The 14,286-nt window shown below is 34.5% G+C and overlaps 2 protein-coding genes across 16 annotated transcripts in view; both read left to right on the forward strand.

Moving 5' to 3' along the window:
- Window positions 1-2,628, forward strand: part of LOC116165317 (MAP7 domain-containing protein 2) — a 52,822-nt gene extending 50,194 nt beyond the window's left edge. For 12 of the 14 annotated variants that reach the window (XM_031479644.1, XM_031479647.1, XM_031479649.1 and 9 more), the window contains one exon: window positions 1,328-2,628. In XM_031479644.1, coding sequence (XP_031335504.1) covers window positions 1,328-1,341 — 14 coding nt within the window. In that variant the 3' untranslated portion in view covers window positions 1,342-2,628. Of the gene's footprint in view, window positions 1-21; window positions 310-1,327 lie in introns of those variants that run through there. The other 2 variants (XM_031479638.1, XM_031479650.1) reach the window with 2 other exon arrangements.
- Window positions 2,629-7,230: 4,602 nt separating this feature from the next.
- Window positions 7,231-10,750, forward strand: LOC116165593 (RING finger protein 11). 2 transcript variants are annotated; one of them, XM_031480165.1, is made up of 3 exons: window positions 7,231-7,436; window positions 7,490-7,630; window positions 7,682-10,750. In XM_031480165.1, exons 2-3 carry the CDS (start codon window positions 7,523-7,525, stop codon window positions 8,018-8,020), a joined length of 447 nt encoding a protein of 148 aa, XP_031336025.1. In that variant the 5' UTR covers window positions 7,231-7,436; window positions 7,490-7,522; the 3' UTR covers window positions 8,021-10,750. The 2 variants fall into 2 exon arrangements, with proteins under 2 accessions (XP_031336025.1, XP_031336024.1); XM_031480164.1 differs by having other exon boundaries at window positions 7,233-7,630.
- The last annotated feature ends 3,536 nt before the right edge of the window (window positions 10,751-14,286 follow it).

The raw sequence follows: 14,286 nt of genomic DNA on the forward strand, positions 1-14,286 counted from the left end.
TTATAATCTGTTACATTTCAGTTTCGCAAAATTAGTAAAAAATTGTTCACTAAACCACTTGTAGTATCGTTTGAATTTGAATACAAAGTGGTTGATTATAAAAATAACTGCTTTCCAGCAGTAGCGAAGTTTTATTATTTATTAAGAATGTATGTATAATTGCTGTATAGTTTGTGAATTGTATTTTACGAAATGTTTAGTCAAATTTGAATAGGTAGTTTGTTTATAAAGCATCTAATCAAAGTTTAACAATTAATTGTGATAGTTACTAAGTGACACTTTATACAATAAATAAATTGCGTGATTTAACTCGTGTCCACTAGCCACATTTTCACATGCCCCACTTATAAAAAAATAAAGGAAGCTTTATACTTGTTCACTCTTAAGAATATCCAAAGAATTTCACCAAAAATAAATTTGAATTTAGGATCTTACTGTTTTCAGGTTTACATGGAACTTGAAGGATGAGCCCAAGGTCTATAACTACTGTATCAATGACCTAACAAATTTTAAAAAGCTGGCCCCACATATACAGGGCTGCTTGTTTTTGAGTTGCACTCATTTAAACGGGAAAAATGTGCCAATTTTGAGGGGGGGGGGCGCGAGATGAATCTCATTAAAATAATAAAATACTATTCAGTTTTTTGTTAAAACAAATTTCTTGCATATTTTTTCACTGATACTGTACTTCAAAAGATTCCAAGACCTGTATACACATGTAAGCCACCCTATATAGTACTACTATTTTAAAGAGAGTCCTGATAAACCCAAATATATTCTGTAATTATTTACATACCCTGTTGCTGTTGAGTGTTGCCACCATTCCTCAAACTCTGAAATGTTACACTCATTTTTAGATTGAAAAACAACGACAACATCTTATCTAAGAAATAGGGTAATTTAAATGCTGTATCCAGCAGACTTTGAGATGCGAGTCTGACTATTCACCAAAAATCGCATGAAACTGGTCTGTAAATCTTTGGGACTATTGAAAGTTTAATTAATTATTGATAGGTACCATAATGATGGTTACAAAATTGTACTGGCCATAACTACATAAGAATGGCACCAACTGTATGTCGGAAAGTAATAAATAGAGGTTTCTTTAAAATAAAAATTACCAGGGGAAAATGCTGGAAATTGTTTTTGTTTTTGTATGATTACGAAATTACGGTGTGGAATTGGGCGCATTGCAAAGTGCCACACCTAGAAATTTCGGAAGATGTATATTATGTACTGTAATGCAATACACATTTGTCCTATTGTAATTATTTGTTTTGCCATAAAATTTGCAACCACTCACAATAATAATGGTTTTAATTTTTAGATTTGTTAATGTGAGCTCTCACGAGTCCAAACTAGGTGCTTGAAGAAAAGATCACAACTTTCTTATACATAAATACTGGTTTAGAGTTGCCGTTATCATCTTCCTCAGCTTTCAAACTATATGATTTACTGCGTTTGTGCAATAAAATGCGAACTGGTTACTTTCGGTAATACGATTTATATAAATTTTAAGTATTTTTGTTTTTAGCGAGCAAGTTTTTTTATAATCCTGATCAAGTATTTGAATAAAGATTTGAATCGAAAAGTAAAGTGTGTGTTTCTATTTTTATAATTATTTGTTAAATTCTTATTTATTTATAAATATTATGTTGCATAGAAGTGGAAACATGCAGTATTACTAGATGGCATATTGAAAATATTTTATGATTTTTAATGTGTGCTTAGATCTATAAATGAGAACCTTGCTGTTTGAGGCTAGATAGTTTTTAATTCGATTGTTTGATAAATAATTGTTGACGAATTTTGTGAGATTGAAGTTGATCAGGATTCTGTGTGTATTCTTCCAGTGAATAGGACTTGGTCTTTACTAGTCATCTTGATGTACATTGAATCGTTTTGTAATATATTACGAATCGGGAGTGCTGATCTTGGGTTATCACCAAAAGTTCAACACCCTGTATCTCGAGCACAGTTAGTTTTAGTTGTATTGTACTGTATTGCATTTGTAGTCAGGGTACCTTAAATGCCTTACTATCGTTTTTATAGTTTTTTATGTTATTTTGTCAAATGTTAAAAAATGATACCTTTGTGTTTACTAAACTTTGTTATAAATCAATGAAATTTTCAAACATATACCTCTATTGTTTATTAATTCTCTAAATATGTAAGAACGTTGTTTATTTTCTAGGTTTTCGTAATGTTTCAACGATGGTTACTTTGGACATATCACAAATATCTATCATGCGCTACCGTAGTCAATTTTAGAGTGGATATGTCGAAAGTATTAATCGCAAACGTCACTTGCTACACAAAATAATTAACAAAAAGTATATCTAATCATATGTTACAATACTGTCTAAGACTATTGCTAATAAATTATTGGTGTAAACAATTTTTTGAAGTATATCCTATCACATGATTATATACTGATTACTCCCCGTTGGTTCGTTTTAACCCTTAGTGGAATAATTATGTGTGGTGTAAATATTTGTCCTTAATTCTGAATAATTATTTCAATTTATTTGCGAACATTCTCGGGAGTATTCAGAATAAAAAAAACTTGTAAAAATGGTAGATTGTTAAACAGCGCTTAATAAAGTTTAATAAATTTGTCTTAACAAATTCACATTAATATTGTTCCTATTCTTTTAGTAAATTACTAACCTGATTTGGCCATGTGCAATTGCACTGACGCATGAACATTTACCAATCTTTGCCCATTTCCAAGCACTATTTTCTTTACCCGCTTAGTGTTACAACCTGAGTTAAGGTGGCCGCTTTATAGTTACTTTACATTACTTTTGGTGCTTGCCCAAAATAAGCTGTAATGCGTATGCCCGAGTTAACGCTATATGTATACAAGCATTGTATATATACCATACAATGATGCAAGTCTTCTACAGTAATGCCATTTATACGTACGCCCGAGTTAACTCATAGTCGCGCTTGTATACGTCTACTAGCGGCTTGTGTTTAGACTGAATGAGTCTGTTACTTGCACAATTCAGTCCATGTTTATCCTCTTTAAATGTCTTTGTAATCACAGCTCCTTTGCAGTTTATTTGTGTGTCCAAAATGGCGCCCGAGTTACCGCATGTGCTAAAATAATTCTTTTTTTGTAATAGTTAAATTTTTTTATCAACAATGTTAATTTTTTTGAACATATATGTTAATAAACACAATTCAATATAAAAAAATATGATTATTTTTTACAGAAACTCGCCAAAAAATATAACCCTTAAGCAATTAAACATTTAATTAGTTTAAATGTAAGTGGTATAAGATAGTGATACTGGGAGTGCAAGCCTGTGAATTCCGCTTAATAGGCACTCTTAGAAGTCCGAAATTTGCATTTCTTCTTTAATTTTTTTTTCTGGCTGAAATTAACTACTTTGTGGGAAAGCAAAAAATTACTTGACACGTCAGGTTTCAAATTAGCCAGGTACACAGAAGTCACGCCACACGAAAATTAGATTACCATAATAGTCACGACAGAGTTAATTTTTGACTCTAGTTTTCAGGGCCGTTCGGTACATTTTTTCAATATGGTACACGTTTCTGAGACTATTAACGAAATACTTATAGCAAAGAGTAACTCTTTGCTTATAGCTACACCAGTATATGGTTACTAATTAGATTGTTTTGACACAAATAATGTAATCATTCAAAGGTTTCATTATGAAAAAGGGTAACATAGGTTTATATTCGATTCGTTTTGAGCCGAAAGTATTCACTTGAGATTACAGCAACAGGTTTCTAGCATTTTGTTGTCTATATCCTTGATTTCAAAGATGTTATATAATTACTGGAATAATAATAACAATATTTATTTGGTTTATGACGTATTTATACATAATGAAATTTTAATGGGCTTATTACTTTTGTATTCAGAGCTGAGCTTTCTGAGCTTCGTACGAAATATTAAAAGTGGAGTTTCGCTATGGGTTTCCAGAAGCAAATTAACGCTCATAGGTGCGTAGGTGGCTCTTCAGTGGCGTAACTTCATTTTAGAGGCCCGTCTTCAAAAATATTTGAGGGCCCTTTCCTTATATCAAAGAGTAAGTTACTCTTTGCTTATATCAACAATTTTTAAACAATGTTAATCTGTATATGTAGAAAATAGTGTCTTGATTTAGCTTTACTGATTTTGCATTTTGTAATTCATTGGTTCACAGGTCCATTGTAACATTTTGCCTCACTGCGTTCAGTCAGAATCCAGTTGATTTTGTTCGAACTTTAATTGTCAAGCTTTGTGTGGTATTTGTGCCATAACAAAAGGTAATAATGTACTTAATTTTATTTTATTTATAACTCGTTTTATTGTGACTATTTGTAACTAGGGATGCGTAACCCCTCTGCATTTGTTTGTTATTTAATTGTTTCACTTAAAATATTATCCTTATTTTGATTTGTTTAATATTGGCCAGTTCCTTCAATGTTTAAACTCGTTTAGTTTGATTAGCGATTTCAATTCTTTGTGTATGAATCTGCCCTTTTTTAAATGTCTGTTACTCCGTGCAGAGGTAAATGCTGGAGTGTTAAAATTACTTAGCGGCATTCATCTCGAAATACAACTTCAGTCTAAGGTTACTATATCCAGGACCTCCAGATACCTTCTGGATTGGAGAAGGTCCCGCTAATTAACAAAGTATTGCATGTACCTTATGTAAGAGACTTCGGAATGCTATTTATTTACCCTCCGTGAACCATGATTCAGAATTTTCTTCGGACTGTAACTATAAACTGTAAAAGTAAGCGTGTGCATGGCCCTTCGTTTCTTTTTCCATTTTTTTCAGAATTTTGTATACACGAATTAAATTTTTGTACATTTTTTTCCGGGGCCCCTTTTAAGTCGGGGCCCGTCCTCATTGCGTACCTTTGAGGCATTGTAGTTACGCCACTGTGGCTCTTTATATTTATTTGGTACTACTCGGGAGAGATTTATAGTATGCATTGTGGATACCATCTCGCCCAGGGCTTTTATTGAGTTTAAGATGATTGATGCTCCAAATTAATATTTGGATATAGGGCGATGTTTATTCATCGGGTAGTATAAAAGATCTGGGCACCATTTGTGTGTTTGGATATGACAATTTTGGTTTTTATTTGTTTTAGTTTAATGCTAACTGGTTCTCCCAAACGCGTATGAGTTTTGAACTTTTTCTATATTTTCCTAAATGTTACTGCTTCACTGAAAAGCAACTCCGTTTAGTCATTTATGTTTTTTCACAAGAGAGTTTCTACAAGTTGCGTCATACCAAATACTTATAGTTTACATATGAGGTGAAAATAATTTGGTTTCGTATTTGTGATGTTTCCTTTAGAGCTTGCTCGATGTTTTTGCTGACAGCTTCTGGTTTTCACTGTAGGTATATTCTATTTGACATTTTGACATTCCATTTTTGTGCTAATTTCCAGCTAGTCATCAACGTCCTATTATTGTTTATTTATTTAGTTTGTATAATTGAAGTTATACCTTTTCAGGTACTTTGCGTTCGACCATTAAGTAAAATCATTCCATAATATGCATCCATTATTTCCATCACTTTTCGTCCCTCTTTTATTGATCGCACTAGGGCTCCGTTCAAGACCTATATTTGGATTTGATTTTGAGTTTTCTGCCCTTGCTTCTTACCCACTCTTACAAGAAAGTCGCTATCAGCTATTATTATGGTTTCAGGGATACCCTTCCTTTAGAATTCGTATCGTTTCATCCAAACTATTTTGTACAAAAATCAGCGGCGGTTGGCTTCCTGTAATTCGCCATTATAATAAAGTCACCTTTCCCTTACTTAACTTGTGCAATCGGCCATAAGTTAGTTTTTTGAATGAATTTAAGGAAATAAATTCCCACTGTGGGTTCGGGGGTAGAATTGGCCCACTCCCACCCTGGAGATCGTAAAAGGCTACCAATGGGTATGGGTGGCTCAGAGTTTAATGGCCCCACCCATATAATCTTTCAAAATAATTATATTATTATAGGTATTTATATTATATTAATTTTAGAGGCAAGGCTATAAGTCTTTGCTATATTTTTGGGTAGTTTTGTTCATTGTGTCTTTTAATACAATCAAAGTAGCGTGTATGTTTTTCTCATTTCTGCTGGATCTTCAGGCTATAATCCTTCCGAAATGTTCATTTCTTTGTTGATGTAGGAGAAGTCAAAACTTTCTATTGATTTTAAAGGCAAGAGTATGGTCTTTACGTACTGTATTTTTGTTCATTGCGTCTCTTGATATAATTAAAGTAGCGTATGCTTTTCTCAATTTTGATGGATCTTCGGGTTACAATCCGTCAGAAATGTTCATTTCTCCATTGATATAAAAGTCGACTTTCTGTTAATTTTATAGTCAAGGTTTCCGTATTCTTGGGTAGTTTGTCCATTGTCTCTCTTAATTTAATCAAAGTAGCTTATGTTTTTCTCAACAACCCTTAGATCATATATATTGATGACATCGTATGATCTAAGCAACAACCACCTTGCGTAACCTACAAAGCAGAGAAAATGGGGGATACGTGGATAAGGTAGTTAATACAATAAGATACAGAGGTTTACAGGGCTGGGGAAAATACCTCGAAAATATATGCATAACAAAATACTCCATAAAATGTAATTGAAATACGCAATATAAAACTTTAAAAAAAGGTATTTGAAATACCTACAATGGTTCGTGATGGTGTCGAGGCTTGCACCAAGGAAGGAATTTTTTCTGCGTTTATTGCTAAAAAAGTTATTGTAAAAAAACCAACAAACCGTTTTTTTACATGTTCCATAATTTTATACACTTTTGCCGTTTATTAACGATCCTAGAGATCGTTTATAATTTTGTATTGCTGTCTGTCATCTGTTTGTTGGTCTGTCCGTCTGTTCCTTTGTCTGTCTGACCCTCTATTTGTCCTCTCTGTTATTACTCTAAGATTCCAAAATCCAATGTTTAATTTATTGCTCTTTATATTATCGTTTGTTATAGTTTCTGGTTATTTCTAGAGTGAGTTTGTGGTCCATTATCGATACTCAACTTTCAACAGCAAAATTGTCATTATCAGCAAACAGTTGTTCGCCGATGATGACAGCTTTGCTTTTGAAACGCGTTCGATGTTTAATATATTATTGTGGTTTGTTGTTTTTGTAACCTGCCATGCGATACGGTTCTGCTTTCACTAGTCACGAGCCGCTACTGGTATGTCTAGTAATGCACACAAAGGACAATCGATTTGCGTCCTAGAAATAGAAGTAAACTTGTCAAAATTAGTAAAAGTGAAGTTTAGAACCAATCAAAATGGAAGATAATTATCTACATCTACATTGTAATTAGTTTTGTCACAATAAAGTTTTGTTATTAAACATTTGGATTATAATATCAAGGAATACGTATCTTAACCTATTTAAATAGTAAATTAGACTTGTAAAAATAGAATACATGTGTGAGGTATTGGAAATTGTTTATAACTGTACTAAATATCAATTCTTTTGTAAATTTAGAAATGAACTGAGTGTGTGACAAATATTTACATTATGGGTAATTGTTTAAAACGATCAACAACAGATGACATCTCCCTCCTGCGGGGCAGCGATAGCGTAAGGGAATCGTCTTCTGATCAGTTGGGACCTTCTCCATATCAGGTATTTAGGATACCGTTTCACTTAAACGATTCTGGCATCGTTAATTTATAGGAAACATTACCCATTCAGACATCGGCTCCGGTATATCACCCGTCCCCTAGCGTAACACGGCCAGTTGCGCTCTTAACGGAAGAAGAGCAAGTGAAGATTGCCAAGCGCATAGGACTTATTCAACATTTGCCTACCGGAACGTATGACGGATGTAAAAAGGCGCGCGAGTGTGTTATTTGTATGGTAGAGTTCTTAGTGGGTGACGCGGTTCGTTATTTACCTTGTATGCATACTTACCATATGGCATGTATTGACGATTGGCTGATGCGCAGTCTGACATGTCCCAGCTGTATGGAACCAGTTGATGCCGCCTTGTTGACGAGTTACGAGACCAATTAATGGCTAGTGCCTTGCAATTGTAGTGAAACACTGTGATTTGTACTGTCTTCATGTCTGGGTGTGAATGTTTTCTGTGATATTAGCGCATCTGTATCAGAAATTGGGGAATTTCTTAATAGTTTTGTTAGCATTCATATTCTATAGTTAGTTGTCGACGAATTTTAGTAAATGTCGTTTATTAACAGCTAAAAATAGTGCAACACTGCTACAGTTTTCTTCTTTGGCAGAAAATATAATTTCCAAAAATGAATGTTTCCCGGTAAATACATGTTTTTGGCAACTGGACAAACACTCAACCATGACCTTTAAGATTTTCTTTTCTACAAAATGATGACTAACTAAGAAGGTTTGTGCATTCAACTCTAAGGGATATCGATGAGATAATCACTTATAAATTACTACAATCATCAGGTAAAAGGCTTTGAAGGCTCTCTAGTACTTAAAGAGCTTGAAATTACAAAGCTTCAAGCTCATTCTATATGTAAGGATTTGGATTTTCTCGGTAAACCCTTTCCTATAAATTTGAAACTTTGGATTTATATTTAATTTGAATCTTCAACTGTTTTAACTCTGTAATGTATTTAACAAAGACTTCAATTCCAAGAAAGTGGGCTTGACATTAAAACTAAGGGTAGGCCTAGGTGGACGCATGATAATTTAAAAAATGAAATAACAAAAACCACAGTAAAACTTTAATAAAACGAAACATCAAAGCAAGACCAATATCAGTTGTTCGCTGATGAGGACTCCTTTTATTAAAGTTTTGTTTGGTGCGTAACACAATGAAGTTGAGGTAACGCTTATGTGCTCGATTTTCCGTCGTCTGTCTGTCTGTTCCATCAAGATCTCGGCCCCTGGGCCACTTGGAGAGTTCGGGTTTTCGCTAATTGGTCTATATTTGCCCGTTACTCATCATTTACAGTTGTGTTATGCGGCAACACCCACAAGTGGGGTTTGAAACATTTTTATTTCCGTGTTTGTTAATTTAACGACCACGAGGTACAGTATTTTTGTGATAGTATTATTTTATTTAGAGAAACATAATATCCGTAAATTTTCCTATATTGCACACAATAGAGAACTGATACATCGGAACATTTTTAGAACTTCTGGGTTAGTTCTCAAACGCGAAACATTTTTTTAATTTTATGTTTATTAGGCGTTTTGGAATAATTGTTATAAAATTGAAAAGAGTATACCATAATCCCCAGTGAAAGTGTTAGCCAAGGTGTCATCCATCCGAGTTTCCATCCAATGCTTGCTACTAAAGAAGAATGTTAGCTTGTGGCACGTAGCTCTCAAACGAAGGACCCTTGGTGTCTTTGGAAAAAAAGTTTGTTTCGGTTCCCTCTACCGCTCCTCTGTTCTTAAATAATAATAATAATTGTATTGCCCAACAGTTAACAACTAATCACTGTGTTCATGTCTTTTAATATATAAATCTCGGACCTTTTTTCCAGATGCAAATGGAACTAGCAACACAAATTTGAGCGTTTAAAAAATGCATCTAAATGAAAAATAAGATTTGGATTTTTGAAAATTTGAATTGCGAGCCATTTGTTAGGAAGTTTTCGAAAAACCTATCTAGAACTAATGCGGGTGCAAATAGGACTATTAAGAAACGCTTCGGCGGTACATATACTAAAGTGTAGTTCCCGATTTTTGATAGTGATATACTAACTTCACAGGCACGTGTGAATGGTGTGTAACTGTGAAGTTTCCTAATCGAGAATAGCAAATATTCAACATTAGTTACTTTTATTCTGCATTAATAAGGCAAGGTGTAAGTTAGGTGTGATGCAGAATATGCGATTTCATCCAAATAGCTTCGCTCTGATTTATGTGATAATAGCGTTACTGTTGGCTCATTGTAGAGTTGCTTACGACGACCGATAACAGTATTACTGCCGCTCTAAATTAGTATACCGATGAGGTTGCTTTTATTTTAGTTCAGCTGCAGTAATGCGAGGGCTATTATTGTACACTGTGATAACCTTTCGACTGAAGTTCTTTTAATAAAACGTTTGTTTGGGAATACCTTAACTTATTACACATCTTGCATCACACTTGAATTATTTTGCAGATCATCTCTATTGTACTTTAGGTAAACAATTTATTATTTTTTGACTTCCGAAAATGTACAATATTCTTATAAGTGACGTCCAGTTGGTATGGTTTTTACAATTATATAGAATGTAAATAATTTAGTTAGTTGTGAAAATAGATGAACCGTTAATTGCAATAATAGAAAAGGGATTCAATCTTAGGTTGTAGATAACGTGATAAAGAGTGAAAGTGGGTGCAGTTTAATGTACATTAAATATATTTAGCTAAATAATAACTAATTTTTATTGACCATGGGGTAGTGGAAAGTGTTAGTTGTGTCTGTTAATTTATGTTTAGGGACTGTGTATTCATTTGTAGGATGAGATAATTATGTAGGTATCTGACTGCTGTTTGTGATATCTGTTACAAGTCAGTTGGTAGACGAAAAATGGGCACGTTTAATTTTAAATACCTACCTGATAAAATTATATTGGTTTTTGTATTTTTACAAGTTGTGTGTTTCATATGTAAGGTATAAAATGGAACGATCTTCATTTTTGCACCACTCCAATATTAGTAAATTACAGAAAAATTGTGATAAAATATGTGTTTGCTTTTATAAACATAAGTAAGATATGAAATAAATATCTGTAGGTTTAATAAATTTGATTTTATATCTGAGAAGAGGCAGGTCTTTTGTACTTAATCGGCTTTGATAAGAATATTCATTCGTTCAATGATGTCACTTGCCTTATATCATAACATTTAAAATTTTAGGCTTCATGAGCTTAGAGATATGGGCTTACTAAAGTAGAATTACCGTAAAATATGACGTGTCCGATCGTTATTTGGATATTTTGTGTTGACGACCAAAATATAAATAAAGTAATGCTCTCCATCGAGAACCTCAATCAGCACCGCTTTAGATCTCGTGAGCACATAATGTGAGCTCGTTTAGGTTAGTAGGAAACCAAAATTTATTGTGGAGGCAGCCGGCCATGCTTCTTTGGTGTGTGTAGGAAGGGAAATCGTTTATAGACACAAAGCGTCTTGTATCTCTCGGCGCATAAGGTAGTGTGAGATTTGCCCTCTGATCTAGGTTGGCATACCCACTATAAAAGGCCTAGCATGTTTACTGGCTGACACTGTTTTCCATTTAATTGTGTACCAGTAGAGGCAGTATATTTTGTATCATCCTCCTAATTTTCTTTCGTCCCGTTCTGTCTATTATTACCTCCTTTTTACAGATATATACGTTCTCTACCTAGTATTTTCCATGTCCTGCCATTTTTCAGCGCTAGCTCCATTACCGGTGGGCTCTCCCCTATTTTCCCCATGGCTTCTTTTCACTGTCTGGTCCACTTACTACATTGAATGAAAGCATGATGTTCTACGTCGTAATTTTTTTTGCAATACAAGCATTTCGACCTATCCTTTTTCTTTATTGTGTGCAAGTACACCATGACCGCTCAAAAATTGTCCAACAAAATAATTTGCATTCCCTGTTTTATTTCCCACCCGCTTGTCAATTGTCTGAATTAGGTAATCTTTTTGTTCACCCTGCCTTTACTGTGTAAGGTCATTCCCTCTGCCACTGTTCCCTGGTTTGTTGTCTACCTCTTCTCGCGCTTCCTTGTTGTTATCGTATCGTATTATGTTCCTTTCTTAGCTCATATACATAAGAGAAGAAGTATATATATGTCTTAGCTTGGCCAGTGGCTCCGCTTTGTTTATGATACACAGAACTTCATTTGACACCGTTCTATATACAGTTTTTTGATTTGTATGCTCTGTATCTATCTTTGTGTGGCCCTTTTATTATGTTTCTATACTGTTGACCGACTATAATGCAGCCCGTGCAGTGACTTTTTTTCATAATTATGCGTCTGCTGAGCCGTGTTCGTTGCCTCTCTTGTGTCCTCCCGTCAATAATTGTGAATCTATGGTCATTCCCAGCCCCCAGGTATTTTATGTTTCTCTGAACGTTGACCTCTTTTCCTAATTGGTGGAGTATATCCCCACCCTTTTTAGGTGCCGGTGCCTATTAATATTGCGGCCGTAGTCTTTATTGCCGCTGCTTAGCTTGCTTGCCTTCATCCAATGTCCAATCATCGACTGCATGCAAAGTGACATTTACTATCTCGACACTTCTTGAGCGGGCCTATATGATGACCACGTCGCATTGGCATTAACACACGATTTTTATATCCTTTTGAACGGATATCCTCATGACATCGTCATATAATGTTTCACAGGGTCGGTACAAAGACTGACCAATGGCCATTTATATTTATAATCAAAACTGCTGTTATATCTAATTGTACCTACTATATATTTTGTTGCATTTATGCAGTACGTAGATTTATACATACATGCGACAAATATAATCGGTTATTAGCGTTTCGTGTTGCCAATTTAAATGGATTTCTCTTTACACCCGTATGTTTTGAAATATTTAATGCACAACTCGTATAGTAGGTACACTAAATAGAAGCGTTTGCAGAAATTGCATTGAGGGTCTTCGTTGATTGTTAATGGCTTGAAAATTTGAATTTCAATTCGTAAAATAATGGACATTTGTGTATTTGATCTTAGCATTAAATATCGAAATCAGATTCAACGCCCAACGGTGATAGTATGTACTCTGATATGTAGGCAACCCGGCATACTCGACGTTTAGAAAAACGGCCATGATTTTTATATATATATATAGAACATGACGATCTCGGACCGGAGCACCCAGGAAAACATAATCCTCAAGAAGGTTATTACCCTCTCTGCTCTCACATTGCTACTTTGTTATGGTGTTAAAGTCGGTTTCTGTAATTTCCTGCAGTTGGTGCCCACACAACTAGTTTATTGAACTTACGTTAGATGTCAGAACGATACTTTATTGGCAGAACGCCTAACAAAAAAAAAACGTACTGCTCAAGGTGGATTCATTCTCCTTGGTACTGCTGTTATCTAATTTTGCTATTGTTAACGTATTTTCCTCAAAGTGAAAAATCACTATTGGCTGCACTTTGTCGTCCGTCCGCCCGTCCGTCACCCGTACTCCTTCTACACCACTGAACCGATTTGGGCGATAGACGGCTCATTTGAAAGGACTTGGTTCAAGGATTCCGTGCATACCGATGTTTTTTGGTTTTGCGCATGCGCAGTGTCAAAAAATTGGTTTAAGGCATGTGCAGTGCTAACTTTTTTATTTATGAAGATATTTAAATGAAACTGTGTATGTGAACAAATTAACGACGTTTTCAAAATGTTGTTTTGCGCATGCGCAATGCCAACTTTCTATGAAATTTTATACACAGGCGCTTGGAATAAAGACAAATCTAACACCAATTGCAAAATTTGCTTTTGCGCATGCGCAATGCCAACTTCCTTATTTACGGAAGCATTTAAATGAAGTTTAATACATAGATACTTGGAATACGAGCAAATCTAACACGAGTTAAATTTTGGCTTTGCGCATGCGCATAGGCAAATTTCTTATTTATGAAAGCAGTTAAATATCATATGTAGGCACTTTCATTAAACTAAAACTAATACCGGTTTCAAAAGTACTGTTTACGCATGCTGTATGTTTTATTTATGAAGGTATTCAATGAAATTTCTAATGTAGACGTAGACAATACGCAATGCTATTTACGACAGCATTTTAAAAAAGTTTCATATGTAGACACTTCGAATAAAAGTAAAATTAATGCCCATTTCAAAATTTGTTTGTATTTGTACCTATACGCTCCACTATTTTTCATTAAATATAGACTTCGACGATAGGCGGCTCATTTGAAAAACGATGGGGTAAGGATCTCTTGCCTACCGGTCCCGGTCCTAACATTAATATTATTAGGAGAAAAATACGTTCTCGTCATTTATGTTTGCATAATGACTTTTAACTTGTTATATTTATGCAGGGATTGGGAAAAAATTTGCGTTTCATTCATACGATTCTGAAGGAACACTCTTCCTCGTCTCGAAAGCGCTCATTTTTCGTACCTATGAAACAAATACCTAACTATTTCTTATTATTAGCATTGATTATACAGTGTGGAGTGTGTGTATAATCAATGCTATTAGATTACAACCTTCAATAAAGAGTAATTATGTATTTTTTGTTCTTCCGTAAGGCGAAGTACCTAGGATTCTCTCGAATTCTAGTTGAGACAGTCACACAACTGTCTATCCTGGAAGGCAGCTAGAGGATTCTCTTGTGC

This window comes from Photinus pyralis, unplaced genomic scaffold, assembly GCF_008802855.1.
Source record: "Photinus pyralis isolate 1611_PpyrPB1 unplaced genomic scaffold, Ppyr1.3 Ppyr1.4_LG3a, whole genome shotgun sequence".
Taxonomy (NCBI): Eukaryota; Metazoa; Arthropoda; class Insecta; order Coleoptera; family Lampyridae; genus Photinus; species Photinus pyralis.